Here is a 13,587-nt window from a genome sequence, read left to right on the forward strand (position 1 = left end):
TTATTTTTCCCCACTTACAGGTTTATATATATATATATTGTTTAGTATTAAATTTCACTTGTTCCATATTCAGTTTTTCAGCAAAACTTGTTTGAGTCCATAAGAAAAGATTCTTATATCTAGAGGAAGATTTATTTATTTTTTTTCAATAAATATTAACGTTAGCCGCGACTTTGTTCCAGTTTTGATTTTTGGCCCACTGTGTATTTGAGTTTGACACCCCTGGTTTAAAGCAATGTCAGTATGATATGTTATAGCGCTTCCAGCAAGCCTCCTCTCCCCTCTCCACATGCATTTTAGAAATTCTGATTTCTGTGTCAAAGGCAGGATGGCCGGTTAGACGAGAAGGCAAAACAACACGATAACAAGCAAAACTAGTTTATTACAACTTGTGGAAATGTAGCTAGCTTTACATGAGTGTGCGGTATACAATGCATCAAAACAGACATTCACTGCTGACCTGTGGTACACACCACTGTCGTCTGGATTTTGAAATATGGAATCAATGTCAGCAACTTAAATAAATCTGGAAAATGTAAACAAAAAGGGAATGAAGCTCAAAGTGCAGAAACTAAAAAGGAGCCTGCTTTGCTCGTCCGTGAAGACAGTTAAGACTCACAGTATAAACGCTTTGAAGAAAATCGCCTCGTGGAAACTAATCTGTTTATTTTTAAAACCACCATGATGTCCTTGGTCCCACACAGAGGAGGCGAAAAACAGCAGCAAAAGTAGAAATGCAAACAATGCAATCAAAAGCAGAATGGCATTAAAATTGTGGTGATTTAAGAGCGACAGCTAGCGGACATTTGTTCCTATTCTTCATTTTCTGTGTCCGTTGGTTGACACTATGTGGACAACACTTAGCTTGCAGCGTTTTGTTCTTGTGGTTTGGATATCTGATCTAATCACTGAAGACAGGAATAAGGAGTTCCACTTAGCAGAATAATTTGTTCCCAAAAATCCTTGATCGTTCTGTTTTTTCACAGACTTGATCCCATCTCTACTTAAAGCTGAAAACTGCTGTGAATGTATGAAAACTACCACCGTAACTGTGGTACAAGCCCATGAAAACACAATCAACTCACAAATGTCTAGTGAAAGTTTGACCAGGCCTTATGGAATAACTGCAATACCTGAGATTTTCTGTCTTTGCGGCATGATAGATCCACATCGTGGAAAAGCCTTGTTTCTCAAAGATGATCCTGTACTGGAAAATATCTAACCACTCGCCCTACTGCACCCCTCCTACCATCCTACCTCCACTCATCCCTCATATCATCGCAATTCAAAGTCTGTGAGGGTTCACCCATTTGTAAGTGCCTTCGTAACGAAATCCAACTTTCTGCACGAGGTCATCTGCTTCTTGAGGGCCACGGCTAAAAAGAAGGAAGGGGGGAAAAAATTTTTTTTTTTTTTTTTTAAAGTAATTACATTAAAAACAAATTTTTTTAAAAACCTGCTGACATGTAAACTTTCTGTGTAATTTCATTAAGCAAGTACAATGTAAAAGCTTACACTTAACGGAATATCTTCATATTAAATACCAAACATGGTTTCCTTAATGATTTACTATTTTAATACTTTGATTTCATATATTTCAGCTGCATTTTACACACAATTATTTCTTCATGTTTGCTGAGGCTAAAGAATCTTTTTTTGAATGTGGTATGATTTTCCTCTTCCAAGTGAGAGCTGAGTAAAACCTTTCCTACCTTCCATAATTGTAAGGAATTGGCTTCGGCTTCTCTTTCTCTATTTGATGAAGGAGAGGAGTGAAGATCCTCCATGCTTCCCTCAGTTCATCACTGCAGACAACAATTCAACATGCAGAAGTAGGTCAAACAGAGGTGCAAGGTTTTCACTACTCAGCACCTGATAGCAAAAAGAGGTCCCTCTGGCTCCATCTAGTGATGGAGATTTTAGATTACAAGCAGTGACTTAAGAGTGGACAAGGAAAAGTACAGACCTGCGTACAAAGTGCATTTGGCTCCCGCAGAAGACATCCAGGATGAGACGCTCATAAGCATCGGGAAGCTTCACGTCCTAAAAGAAAAATACCATATTACAGCTTTGTTAGAGACCTGTTTTGGGGGTTTTTTTGTACTACTACCTCTGAAGCTCTAAAACGGGGTGAAACTCTTAATCAGTCTTTGAAGTCAGTGTTAAATATGTGCTAGATTCTTCTTTATATTACCTTGTAACACCCCAAAATACTCAAAGTTAGAGCAGGGCGATACGACCAAAAATATTTATCACGATATACATTTGAAAATTTGCGATAACTGACCATATAGTTGACACTAGACAAAATACTTTATAACTCCACAACTTTATTGGTGCGCAAAGAAAACAACAAAACAATCGTTGTATTTTCACTTAAACAAGCAGCTGTTTTTTTATGTGCATTAAAGTTATATAAAAAATTAACAGTGCAAATGCAAATTCCTTGCTGACAATTTAACCAAAAGGCATTGCCAGTGGAAATTGGCCGACATGTCCTCAGCATGACCATGTATAATATCCACAAAACTTAAAAAGAGATTACACACACACACACACACACACACAAAATACGGTAATACTATGTTGAAGCACAGTGCGTATCACTCCGCGAGGCTCCTGCCTACGACATTTGACAGATTTCCGAGCGCCGTGTTCCACATAAAATTGTTTCGAGGTCAGTAAACACAACCAGAATTCATACGGGATTATAAGGGGCACTGTCGATTTTCAGAAAAATCAAAGGGTTGATTTTAAGTGTGCCGTATTTTCCAAAAAAAAAAAAAAACTGTAATAACGACGGCCCACTAGCATGCTCTACCAAAAATTGTGTTTTGTATCTGACGGACAAAAGCTAAACCAGTTCCACACCACTGAAGTTGCAGCATTTTTACAAACCAATTCTGGTTCATCTGTTTCATTCAACGATCCGCTTTCGCTCTTCTCATTCACCGTCACCGCCATGCTTTTTCCGCCATGTGCATATGAAAACAAAGGCACTGCGCATGCGCGTTTTACCCATATTCTATCGCAATATTTCATTTTCTTATCGTTGCCCAACATTATACCGGTATTACCGCGAACGGTATGATATGGCCCAGCCCTACTCAAAGTTGATCTCAGAGTGTGTGTGGCAATTAAATAAATAAAACTTGAGCCTGCCTTGTATCTGCTCTTGTAGGTGAGATCCAGCTCCGTTTCTTCCGGGCTGAAGTACACGCCAGGTTTCTTGCTCATCATCTTGGCATACACAGCCTCGTTGGGCTGGACGCGTACCACAAGCTCATTCCTGCGACACTGAGTTCCAAAAATGTCTCCGGGGACGTCGGTGAACTGCAGCCGCACCTCGGCCTTTCTCTCATTCAGTGCTTTGCCACAGCGAAGGATGAAAGGAACGCCTGAGGAGAAACATTTTCATGAGCACAGGAGAATGTTTAAAACACCTTATTTTATTTTTTCTTAACAAATAAGCGCCTTTACCATCCCAGCGTTCATTGTGTACGTAGAGCACAGTGGTGGCAAATGTGGCTTGAGTTGATCCTTTAGGTACTGTGGGATCATCCAGATAACCCAGTTTGGCATCTCCTTCACCCTCTGGATCCCCCACGTACTGACCCAGCACAACATCCGACATGGTTGGTGGAGCAATACACTTCAGCACCTTCACCTAACAAAGGTATAAGACCAGACACACCTCATTTAATACACAGAACACAAGTATTTGGTTTCTGCCAGGCGACTTTGTACCTTTTCATCCCTGACATCGTCAGAGCTGGTGGAAGCTGGTTTCTCCATGGCAACTAGGGAGAGCATCTGGAGCAAATGGTTCTGCATGACATCTCTGATTATGAATGAAAGAACAGGTGGTCACATTAAAGACGCAGAAAACTGTTACAAAATGAATTCAAATGATAACTGATCATGTGTTGGTTTTAATGTGCTCGTAAAACCGGTTAAATCTATTAACATTCTCCCTGCAGTGAGCTCTTAATGTACAAATGAAAAAAAACAAAACACAACTGCACTTTAACTCACTAGTGTGGTAACATTAGCAAAACTTGAATAGCTAATAAATATAAATGGTATATAGCTTGCCAATGATAGCTCATAGCCAAAGACATGTTTGTCTTGTCCCAATATAAATATTAGGAAGTATTCTTACACATATTTACTCTCTGGTACTCCGCTTGTTTTTATATTCATCATTAGAGATAAGCGCATTGAATCTTTGTTTTAGATTTAGTTCAACGTATTTATTTCTTTTGGGTGCCCCCCACAACTGAATTATTGTTAACATTCAAGGTAATCTGCGTGGAATAAAAAAAAATAAAAATAAAAAAATCAGCTAAATAAATCCAAAGTCTGTGGGTAACCTTGTTAAATAATTGTGATCACTTATTTTCTAAAATAAGTGTAACATTTGCCTTAAAGCAGCCCTCATATAATTCTGCTTATTCACAGTACTTTAAAAAGCATTAAACTTGATTGAAGTATTTTTCTCCTCACCGGATGATGCCAAAATCATCAAAGTAGCCTCCTCGACCTTGGGTGCCAAAGGGTTCCTTAAAGGTGAGGACGACACAGGCCACGCTGTCCCTGTTCCAGATCGGCCCAAAGATTCGGTTTCCAAACCTGCAGCGAACACAGTGCATTCGTCCTCAGCTCAGCAGCACACACAGAGCAACAGCACAGCTGTTCATGACAACATGCATAAACATTTATCTTTGGTTTTGTTCTTGATTAGCCCCCACTTTCTATTCATGGTGCAAGATTTTCATAGTGGCTCTTTTAAACCACAGGCCAGCTGAAAATGAAGTGTTGCATAATTAACTTACAATCAAGAGCACATTATTTTTACGATGAAAATTTAAATATTTAAAAAAAAAAAAAAGTCTTCTTCTTCTTCATACTTGAATAACGATGCTAAAAAGAAATGTTTTTTGATGAAGCCCCAGACATTTGATTTCTCCATGAGGCTCTGTTCTGCTACACTTGCTGTAAACTGTAATAAAGCCACTTGCTTTCACATTTACAACAATCAAAAGTGTCACATATTTATAAAAAAAAAACAAAAAAAAAACAAAACACTACTATATTTCAGGTTTCCTACCTTAGCACCATGAGGTTCTGCACCATTTCTTTGCCCAGATAGTGATCTATACGATAGATCTGGTCTTCAGTGAAGAGGGACGAGAGGTGAGTGGACAGCTCCTCAGAGCTCTGAAGGTCATGACCAAATGGCTTCTCCACAATCACCCTGTTCCAGCCCCTAAATAACAGAGAAGGGGGGGGCACGAACAAATAGTTTAAACCTTTAACAATATATTAAATGATCAGATTTACACAGTGTGTTTGAGAGTTAAGGGGGGGATAAAATGCATCTGATAGTCCCACCTATCCAACACAATTTTAAATGAATAGTTGCCAAAATAGACAAATATGAACTACAGCTGCAACTAATCATTTCATTCATGACTGATATGCAGACAATGAAAGAAAATAATCAAGTGACCATATTATGACAGAACAAGTAAATCCCAACTGCAAGTAGTACATTTTCACCAGTATTTCTTTACAAATGTACATACAGTGGGGCAAAAAAGTATTTAGTCAGCCACCGATTGTGCAAGTTCCCCCACTTAAAATGATGACAGAGGTCAGTAATTTGCACCAGAGGTACACTTCAACTGTGAGAGACAGAATGTGAAAAAAAAAAAAAAAAAAAAAAATCATCAACTGTGGGAGCAATCATCAGAAAATGGAAGACATACAAGACCACTGATAATCTCCCTCGATCTGGGGCTCCACGCAAGATCTCATCCCGTGGGGTCAAAATGATCATGAGAACGGTGAGCAAAGATCCCAGAACCACACGGGGGGACCTGGTGAATGACCTGCAGAGAGCTGGGACCAAAGTAACAAAGGTCACCATCAGTAACACACTACAACGGCAGGGAATCAAATCCCGCAGTGCCAGACGTGTTCCGCTGCTGAAGCCAGTGCATGTCCAGGCCCGTCTGAAGTTTGCCAGAGAGCACATGGATGATACAGCAGAGGATTGGGAGAATGTCATGTGGTCAGATGAAACCAAAGTAGAACTTTTTGGTATAAACTCAACTCGTCGTGTTTGGAGGGTTGCATCCCAAGAACACCATACCTACTGTGAAGCATGGGGGTGGAAACATCATTCTATGGGGCTGTTTTTCTGCCAAGGGGACAGGACGACTGATCCGTGTTAAGGACAGAATGAATGGGGCCATGTATCGTGAGATTTTGAGCCAAAACCTCCTTCCATCAGTGAGAACTTTGAAGATGAAACGAGGCTGGGTCTTCCAACATGACAATGATCCAAAACACACCGCCCGGGCAACAAAGGAGTGGCTCCGTAAGAAGCATTTGAAAGTCCTGGAGTGGCCTAGCCAGTCTCCAGACCTCAACCCCATAGAAAATCTGTGGCGGGAGTTGAAAGTCCGTGTTGCTCGGCGACAGCCCCAAAACATCACTGCTCTCGAGAAGCTCTGCATGGAGGAATGGGCCAAAATACCAGCTACTGTGTGTGCAAACCTGGTAAAGACCTATAGTAAACGTTTGACCTCCGTTATTGCCAACAAAGGTTATGTTACAAAGTATTGAGTTGTATTTTTGTTATTGACCAAATACTTATTTTCCACCCTGATTTACGAATAAATTCTTTACAAATCCTACCATGTGAATTCATGGATTTTTTTTTCCACATTCTGTCTCTCACAGTTGAAGTGTACCTCTGGTGCAAATTACTGACCTCTGTCATCATTTTAGGTGGGGGAACTTGCACAATCGGTGGCTGACTAAATACTTTTTTGCCCCACTGTACTAGTTACAGATAATTCAAAGTCTAAATGTTTTGAGTTTACTGAACCACAAAACTGTTGCTAGCAGAACAGGTAATGGAAATTTTATTACAGTATTATTGAAGCTACTACTACTCCAAAATTGCAATGGAGGTTTGCCATGATGTCTCGCACTTCATTTCTCAGTGTGAGATTCTGGAGTTAATTTACAAATTCCTACACCACAGATAAACACCTCAGACTTTTAGGTGACATTCCACTCATATCAGATGAATGCAAAGAATCCACTGCATCAAACTCTCCACTTACATGAAATGGATTTACAGTCAGATACAGCAGGTAGCACAAGAAAAAAAAATTAAACAAGCTGTGTGGCACATCGACGTCAGAGACAGGAATGTGTACTGACTTTGTGCTCATGCAGTGGTGCTTAATGTTCTTGGTAACATCGTGGTAGACGGTGGGTGGCAGGGCCAAGTAGAAGAGCCTGTTAGCCCCAGGGCCTCCTGGAAGAGACTCGATGTGTGTGTTGAGTTTGGAGAAAGAATCCCCATCTACGTATTTCCCACTGACGTACGTGTTCCTGCCGAAGAAGGCTGACAACCGGTCTACTTCTGTGTCTGCCACCTGTGCCAGAGAGGAAAAACCTTTAATGATGTATGGACAACACATTGTTGATAATATCTTTCACAAAAAAATGCACCGTGTTCTGAGATCTAGCAAAGTTAAATGAGATTTAACTCAAGACCCTCCTACACACTTTGAATCACTATTATTTTGTGTGATGCTGCTATAACTCACATCGCTATCAAATAGTTTTAATTTAGAACAGAAAAAAGCCAACAAACTAAGATGGCGTTTTCAATTTATTTGCATTTTTCTAATACTCATCTTCGTTTTGTGGATATGATTTCATTATAACAATCTGATCTGACCTTCTTTCTTCCATTAAATAAATGAATAATCTGTTGAGCACTATATCTCAAGTGTCCATGTTTACCTTCAGGTATGGCATGCAAGCAGTCCGGATGGCATCAACTGTCAGGGCAGAGCGAGCAAAGCCCACGAAGTACGTCTGCTCAGGTAGTAGGCCATCTCTGAACAACCACCTGGGAGAGAACAGAGGAACACATGGTTCACTATAACCCACCACTGAGGCTACAATCCAGATTAAAGTAGTATCTTTAATGAGCCTGTACTCACCATAAGGTTGGGTAGATTTTTTTCTTAGCCAGATCCCCCTATTGGAGCAAACACACACAAAAATGATCCACTCTAAAGTTTACGGCGTTGTATTTTGTTGTGTTTAGTGTCCCAATTGCGTTGTACTATTGTACTAAGTATGACTTTGCAATGGCAATAAACAGTTATCTTATATCATCTCACCTTCAAAATACAGGCTACAAGCACAGTCACATGCAAGTCAGTGTACTATTTATTTAGGCTAGTAATCTCAGCGAGCATTAGTCATTTTCCAAGCACACAAAGGTCTAAAGATGCTGCAGTGCAAACCGGTTACACTGTGCTGCTACAGGTAAGTAGGCGGCTTTGGCTTATTTAAGAATTGCACAACCTCAGTAATCCCAGTGGAAACAAATGCCAACCACCAGGAGACAACACTGCCCTGCTGCTTATGGAAATCTTACTGAATAACCTGCTGCTTTAGTGGCCCAACCTGTCTGCTATATAAAGGCTAATGCCTTGTAATCACTATAAAACGCAATAGAGGCTCTGAAATCAGTTATAACCCAAATAAAAGTACAACTTTTATTGCCTTTTAACCTCAGCGTAACCAAACGGTCATAGCAGAACATTAGAAGCCAACTTAATTAGAAATGTAATTGCCAATGCTGGTGTCAAACTCATTTTAGTTTAGGGGGACATAAATTGATCTCAAATGGGTTGGACCAGTAAAAGCGCCACAGAAAAGTGTAAAGTGTAGATTTCTTAAAAACTGAAACTTTGCTTCTTAAAAGTGTGCCAGATATTAAAACAGTACTTCTTGTTAAATTATTATTCTTATTTTGTGAGCAGTCGGTATAAAAACACATTTCAACAATGTCTGCTTTCCTGCCCATTACGTGTAGTTTACAAAGTACAGCAGAAAGGCATAAAACTGTGACAAAAGAAGTACTTTTCTATCTTTAACTGAGATTTTGGTTCCTGTGTAGTAAAGCTGGCATCACCGAGAGTGGAAAAACTCCAGAATTTATTGATTTCACTGAAACTCTCAGGGGGCTGGATGGGACTCTTCACTGGAACAATTGTGGACACTGGGCCACCTATTTTACCTAGTGTCCTCAGGTCAATCAGGTCCCACACCTCCAGTCTCACAAACAGCTTCTTTCCCTGGGCCATTCAGTTACTGTTAACAAACACCATCCCTCTACACCCCAACTCTGCCCACCCACCTCACCAATCTGAGGCACCTGATGACCTGAGTAACCCTCATCACTCAGGCCACTCACACATGGACTCGATACTTAAACCAAGTCCTTTGCACTACTTCCAAGAACTTGGTTCTCAAATGTGTGCATGTCTCTTGTTTTGTATACATTCTCCTTGATTATACATTTCTTCTGTATGCCATTTATTCCTGCCATCTTACCATTTATATTTTATTCCTGCACAGTTGGCATGGAGCACCCATAATTTCGTTGTACATGTACAACGGCATTAAAGTACTATTCTATTCTATGTTTGACACACCTCATTTAAAACACTCGCATGGGAGTTCCTTGACTTGTAATCCTGCCACTTTGTACAAAGTTGAATCCATAATATTTATTTAAAATGACAGCAACCCTCTTTACATTTATTAATCAGAGTTTAACCTGATAAAGATATTATCTACTTAAACCACAAAAGCTAGGCAATTGTTTTTGGTAAATAAATGTTTGAATATGTGGCATGATCCTTGTTTGAAGGGAAAAAGCAGTTACACCTCTTAAAGCGGTAGTGAAACACAAACATAAAACGAGCACAACCAGAGTGAGGCTAATCACAGCCTAGCCCTGGCCTGCTCTTGATCCTACATAGCACAGTGAAAGGAAAACGCTGACTGTCTGTGACTCTGCAAAAAAACAGCCACAGCGCCGCTCTCTCCTACAAAGAGCCACAGTGCAGCAGACAGATGCCACAGCCAGTTAGATGTTCATATATAAAGCAAATGCAGCTATTTTTGTTTTACATTTCATAACAGTGACATCATAACTGAAACAGTGTCTTTGAAGATGACAATAAAAAGAGATTTATTCTTTAAAAAGCATGACTTTGCAATTTTAAGGATAAGTGTTTTTTTGTTTTTAAATGATAAGTTAAGACTGAAGGACCAGTAGGTAAAAGCACAGAATGATGATAAATCAGAATATTGTGCAACAAGGAAAGAAGGGGAATAAAAAAAATTTCAATGCTGGAAATGGTTTCATTTCCTGAACACAGCACCTGAGAAGTATAAGGAAACGTTATACTATAAATAGAGTCATATTTCATTCACTTGTCTGGATGGATTTCATTTCACCTTTTAACCTCAGAGTAACCGAGAGTAACAAAACATAAATAAAAATGTTCATTTAGATTTTGCAGATATTGAAAAATATAGGCAATGCTCATTTTACCAATTAGTTCAATGCAAGTGAACTGTTCACAGATCTTTGAGTAAAATAAAAACAACACTGGTGCAATTATTACTTTATATAGACAGAAAATTACTGCCAATCAATTAAAATGTTCCATTTATAACCTCTCCTCAAATGACAACAAAGAGGAACCTTGCCTGATTCACTGTCTCAGTTTTGAACACTGTCCCAGTTGTGCTTGTTTGCAGAAGCTTTTTGAAATCAGTTTCAACATTTACCTAATCACAGTGGGTGCAATTATTGCAAGTTTTTTTTAGGATTTCAACACACTTTCTTTGAAAATATTGCCAAACACTCTTGGCTAAGTGCCCTACAGTCTAAATGTGCCAAAATAAAAAGGGACAAAGAGATTAGTTATATACTCCTGATAATAGAAGGCTCATTGTTTTTAATTTTGAGTGCGATTCCTCTAGACAATTCACCTCTTTATTTGATTTCACAAATCTGCTTATTAGTACCCTTTTTAGGTTTTATTCTGGGAGTGATTGAACTCTTACCGATGCGCCCATGATGATGAAGACATGAACATCGGACTGATGAAACTCTTCATCATCATAGAGCTCCTTCCTCAGCTCCCCAAACACCTCAGAGCGAGAGAGAGGGATGCTCATTTTCTCTAAAAAGCAGACATACAAAAGGTTAAAAAGTCATTTTACCTGTTAAAGAAAAAGAGCAAATTTCAATTCTATTTCATTTCTATAGCACCAATCACAGCCAAAGTTGCCTCAAGCTGACAAGAGAAAGTGTCAGGAATTTTTCCGCGCCCTCCAAAGCTACATAACAAGTATCTAAGACACTCAAAATCATCACTCTCCTTCAAAGAAATAATGTAAAGAAAAACAATGCAATGAACAGTTTCTTAAAGATCACACGTGTGCAAAACTTTCAGCCTTTACAAATAAATACCACAAATAATGTTAATTTGTTTATTTGGTTTTCTTTAACTTCACGCAAACTGCACAAGTCGTTAAAAGAGCAAACTTTTCTAAGATAATTTGTTCCCAATATCTTTACGAACATCTTCTACTTCTTTCTCATATTGCAATCTCAGACCAATTTGGTGATCTTGAGGTTTGGGCTCTTTACCATCTGTTGCAGTGTTCCTTGTTCTTGTGGCTGAGGACATCTCTCTTTCACTCCTGGTCAGTTGCGGTCGCTCTGCAAAATGAATTTAGGTCTGGTCAGATGGCTCACTTAATGCGTGATGCTTAAGATTTTAAACCTCAAGTTTACACTGGCGCAGAAATGTAAAACTTAACATTTTCATTAATGCTTACATGCTGTACTGTTTTAGCATCATTCTCCTACAGCCACCAGTTCATTTCTGTATAATACGAATTACTTACTAGACCACAGCAGCTATCCATCTATACATCAACGCTACCTCAGCGAGTATCCAATTTGATGGTCGGCAAGACCATTTAATAAATGTCATTCGCCTACCCTTCGCCCCTTGTGTTCGTCCTTCTCTTCAAAACGCTCAAAAGAGCAAATATTATATTTAATGATTATTTTACTAACAATAAAACCTTTGATTTTGATGGCACCTTTAGTACTGGTGTTTTTCACTCCTTCAGGCATTTTTAAATATAATAAATGCCAGAAGAGTCAGTTCACACAGCTAATATGCGCATTTTTTAAAATTTGTAACAAAAAACAAACAACAACAAAAAAAAGCAATTAAAGGAAATGTTTAGGAAAAAACCCACATAAATATCTGATTCTAGTTTCTGTATAAACTGTAATGACTGAAAAGTGAATCCTATTGGGATTGTGACAAAGCAAGACATTTTGGACTCTATAAAAAGGGAATCCAAATGAATAGATTTCGCCCTATAGTTGTTACCAGTCATGAGAGGGCATCTGACTTGTAAAACGAGCTAAATGAGGCAAAACCCCTGGCACTAGGCGTTTACTTCCTCGAATATTACTTAACGTTGAAAAACAACGGAAAAGGTATAGGCTTAGCCAATCAGGAAGTACAAGTTGGTCCAGTAATTTTATCACAGACTTCTTCACTTTCTGCAAGCTGCATTACCACTGACGTACTGACAAACAACAGTGCACGTGTGTGCCTGTCAGATGGAAGCTACTACTCCCAGAAATAGTCTCACACACAGCAACATACTCTAATGACATTAGTCAAATCCTCCACCAAATCCCGTGTTTAGACTGCTGAACCTTAATGCACAACACCATGATAAAGCTGGATGGCGAACATCTCAGGATGACACCCCAGCAGACAATTTGTTGCTCAACCAGCGTTTTATTTAATGTGCGGTTAGCAGCACTGGTAGGCAATATGGAAGCGCTCTGATGACACTTTTATTAAACGGAGATACAAAGCGTTTTCCTCGCCTGAGACAAAAGCTTCAACATTATCATCCTCTTATAACAACATGAATTGACAGAACCAACCCCAGCTAGCGAAAAAAAGAGCACCTAGCTTTCGCTTAGCTAACACAATGTGCGTTTAAAAAGCGGCAAAGCTACTAAGCTAATGCGACTGTAATGCTACTTACAAACAGGTCCGTTAAGGAGACGATAACCTGGCAGTTAAAACCTGTGAACCCAAGACAAGACGCCACAGCCTTTATGCAACCTCACAGCGACGGCAGCCCTGCTCGGTGGTGCTTATTTCTCTGTCCTGCCTACTTCCCGGTTGAGGTGACAAAGCAGAATTGAGAGATTTTATTGGGTTGGAAGAAACTCACCAGCGCTCGCTCGAGATCCCATCATTGTCGACTCTGGTGACGCCACGCCCATAAGTGGCCGTGTTTAATCGCCCCTCCCCTGCACCCCCATTCCAATCTGAATGAAACCTTTATATAAATATTAATGACTGCGTCCACTAAGAGCCCATCGGGACAATAATTGTATTTATAAATACTGGAATTATATGGTTATATAAATAATTTTTTTTCTCAAACAAAGTTCATGAAAGAAGATGAGAGTGAGAAGAGGACAAATGGAGGAAAGCTAGTGAATCAGGAAATGCAAAAAGGGAGAGTGGAAAGGCGGTCTGTACCAGAAGACATTCTAGAGACTGTGTAGACACTGGAGGTAGAGAGCAATGGACTTCTTAAGCAGAGTATTTAACCTGGAGAATGAGATGATGA

At 39.4% G+C, this 13,587-nt stretch overlaps 1 protein-coding gene across 2 annotated transcripts; it reads right to left on the reverse strand.

Annotated features, from left to right (window-relative positions):
- Nucleotides 1-362: 362 nt before the first annotated feature.
- LOC146645375 (glucose-6-phosphate 1-dehydrogenase) lies at nucleotides 363-13,249 on the reverse strand. 2 transcript variants are annotated; one of them, XM_085393555.1, is made up of 14 exons: nucleotides 13,183-13,249; nucleotides 11,555-11,626; nucleotides 10,966-11,084; nucleotides 8,034-8,071; nucleotides 7,831-7,939; nucleotides 7,240-7,457; nucleotides 5,111-5,269; nucleotides 4,507-4,632; nucleotides 3,748-3,841; nucleotides 3,481-3,667; nucleotides 3,163-3,398; nucleotides 1,967-2,043; nucleotides 1,713-1,805; nucleotides 363-1,376 (listed from the first exon to the last, which is right to left on the reverse strand). In XM_085393555.1, exons 1-14 carry the CDS (start codon nucleotides 13,232-13,234, stop codon nucleotides 1,286-1,288), a joined length of 1,671 nt encoding a protein of 556 aa, XP_085249681.1. In that variant the 5' UTR covers nucleotides 13,235-13,249; the 3' UTR covers nucleotides 363-1,285. The 2 variants fall into 2 exon arrangements, with proteins under 2 accessions (XP_085249681.1, XP_085249682.1); XM_085393556.1 differs by lacking the exon at nucleotides 13,183-13,249 and adding an exon at nucleotides 12,991-13,151.
- Between the last annotated feature and the right edge of the window lie 338 nt (nucleotides 13,250-13,587).

This window comes from Rhamphochromis longiceps, linkage group LG20 (assembly GCF_057381845.1).
Source record: "Rhamphochromis longiceps isolate RC_006_pf linkage group LG20, R_longiceps_female_GT1.1, whole genome shotgun sequence".
Lineage (NCBI taxonomy): Eukaryota > Metazoa > Chordata > Actinopteri > Cichliformes > Cichlidae > Rhamphochromis > Rhamphochromis longiceps.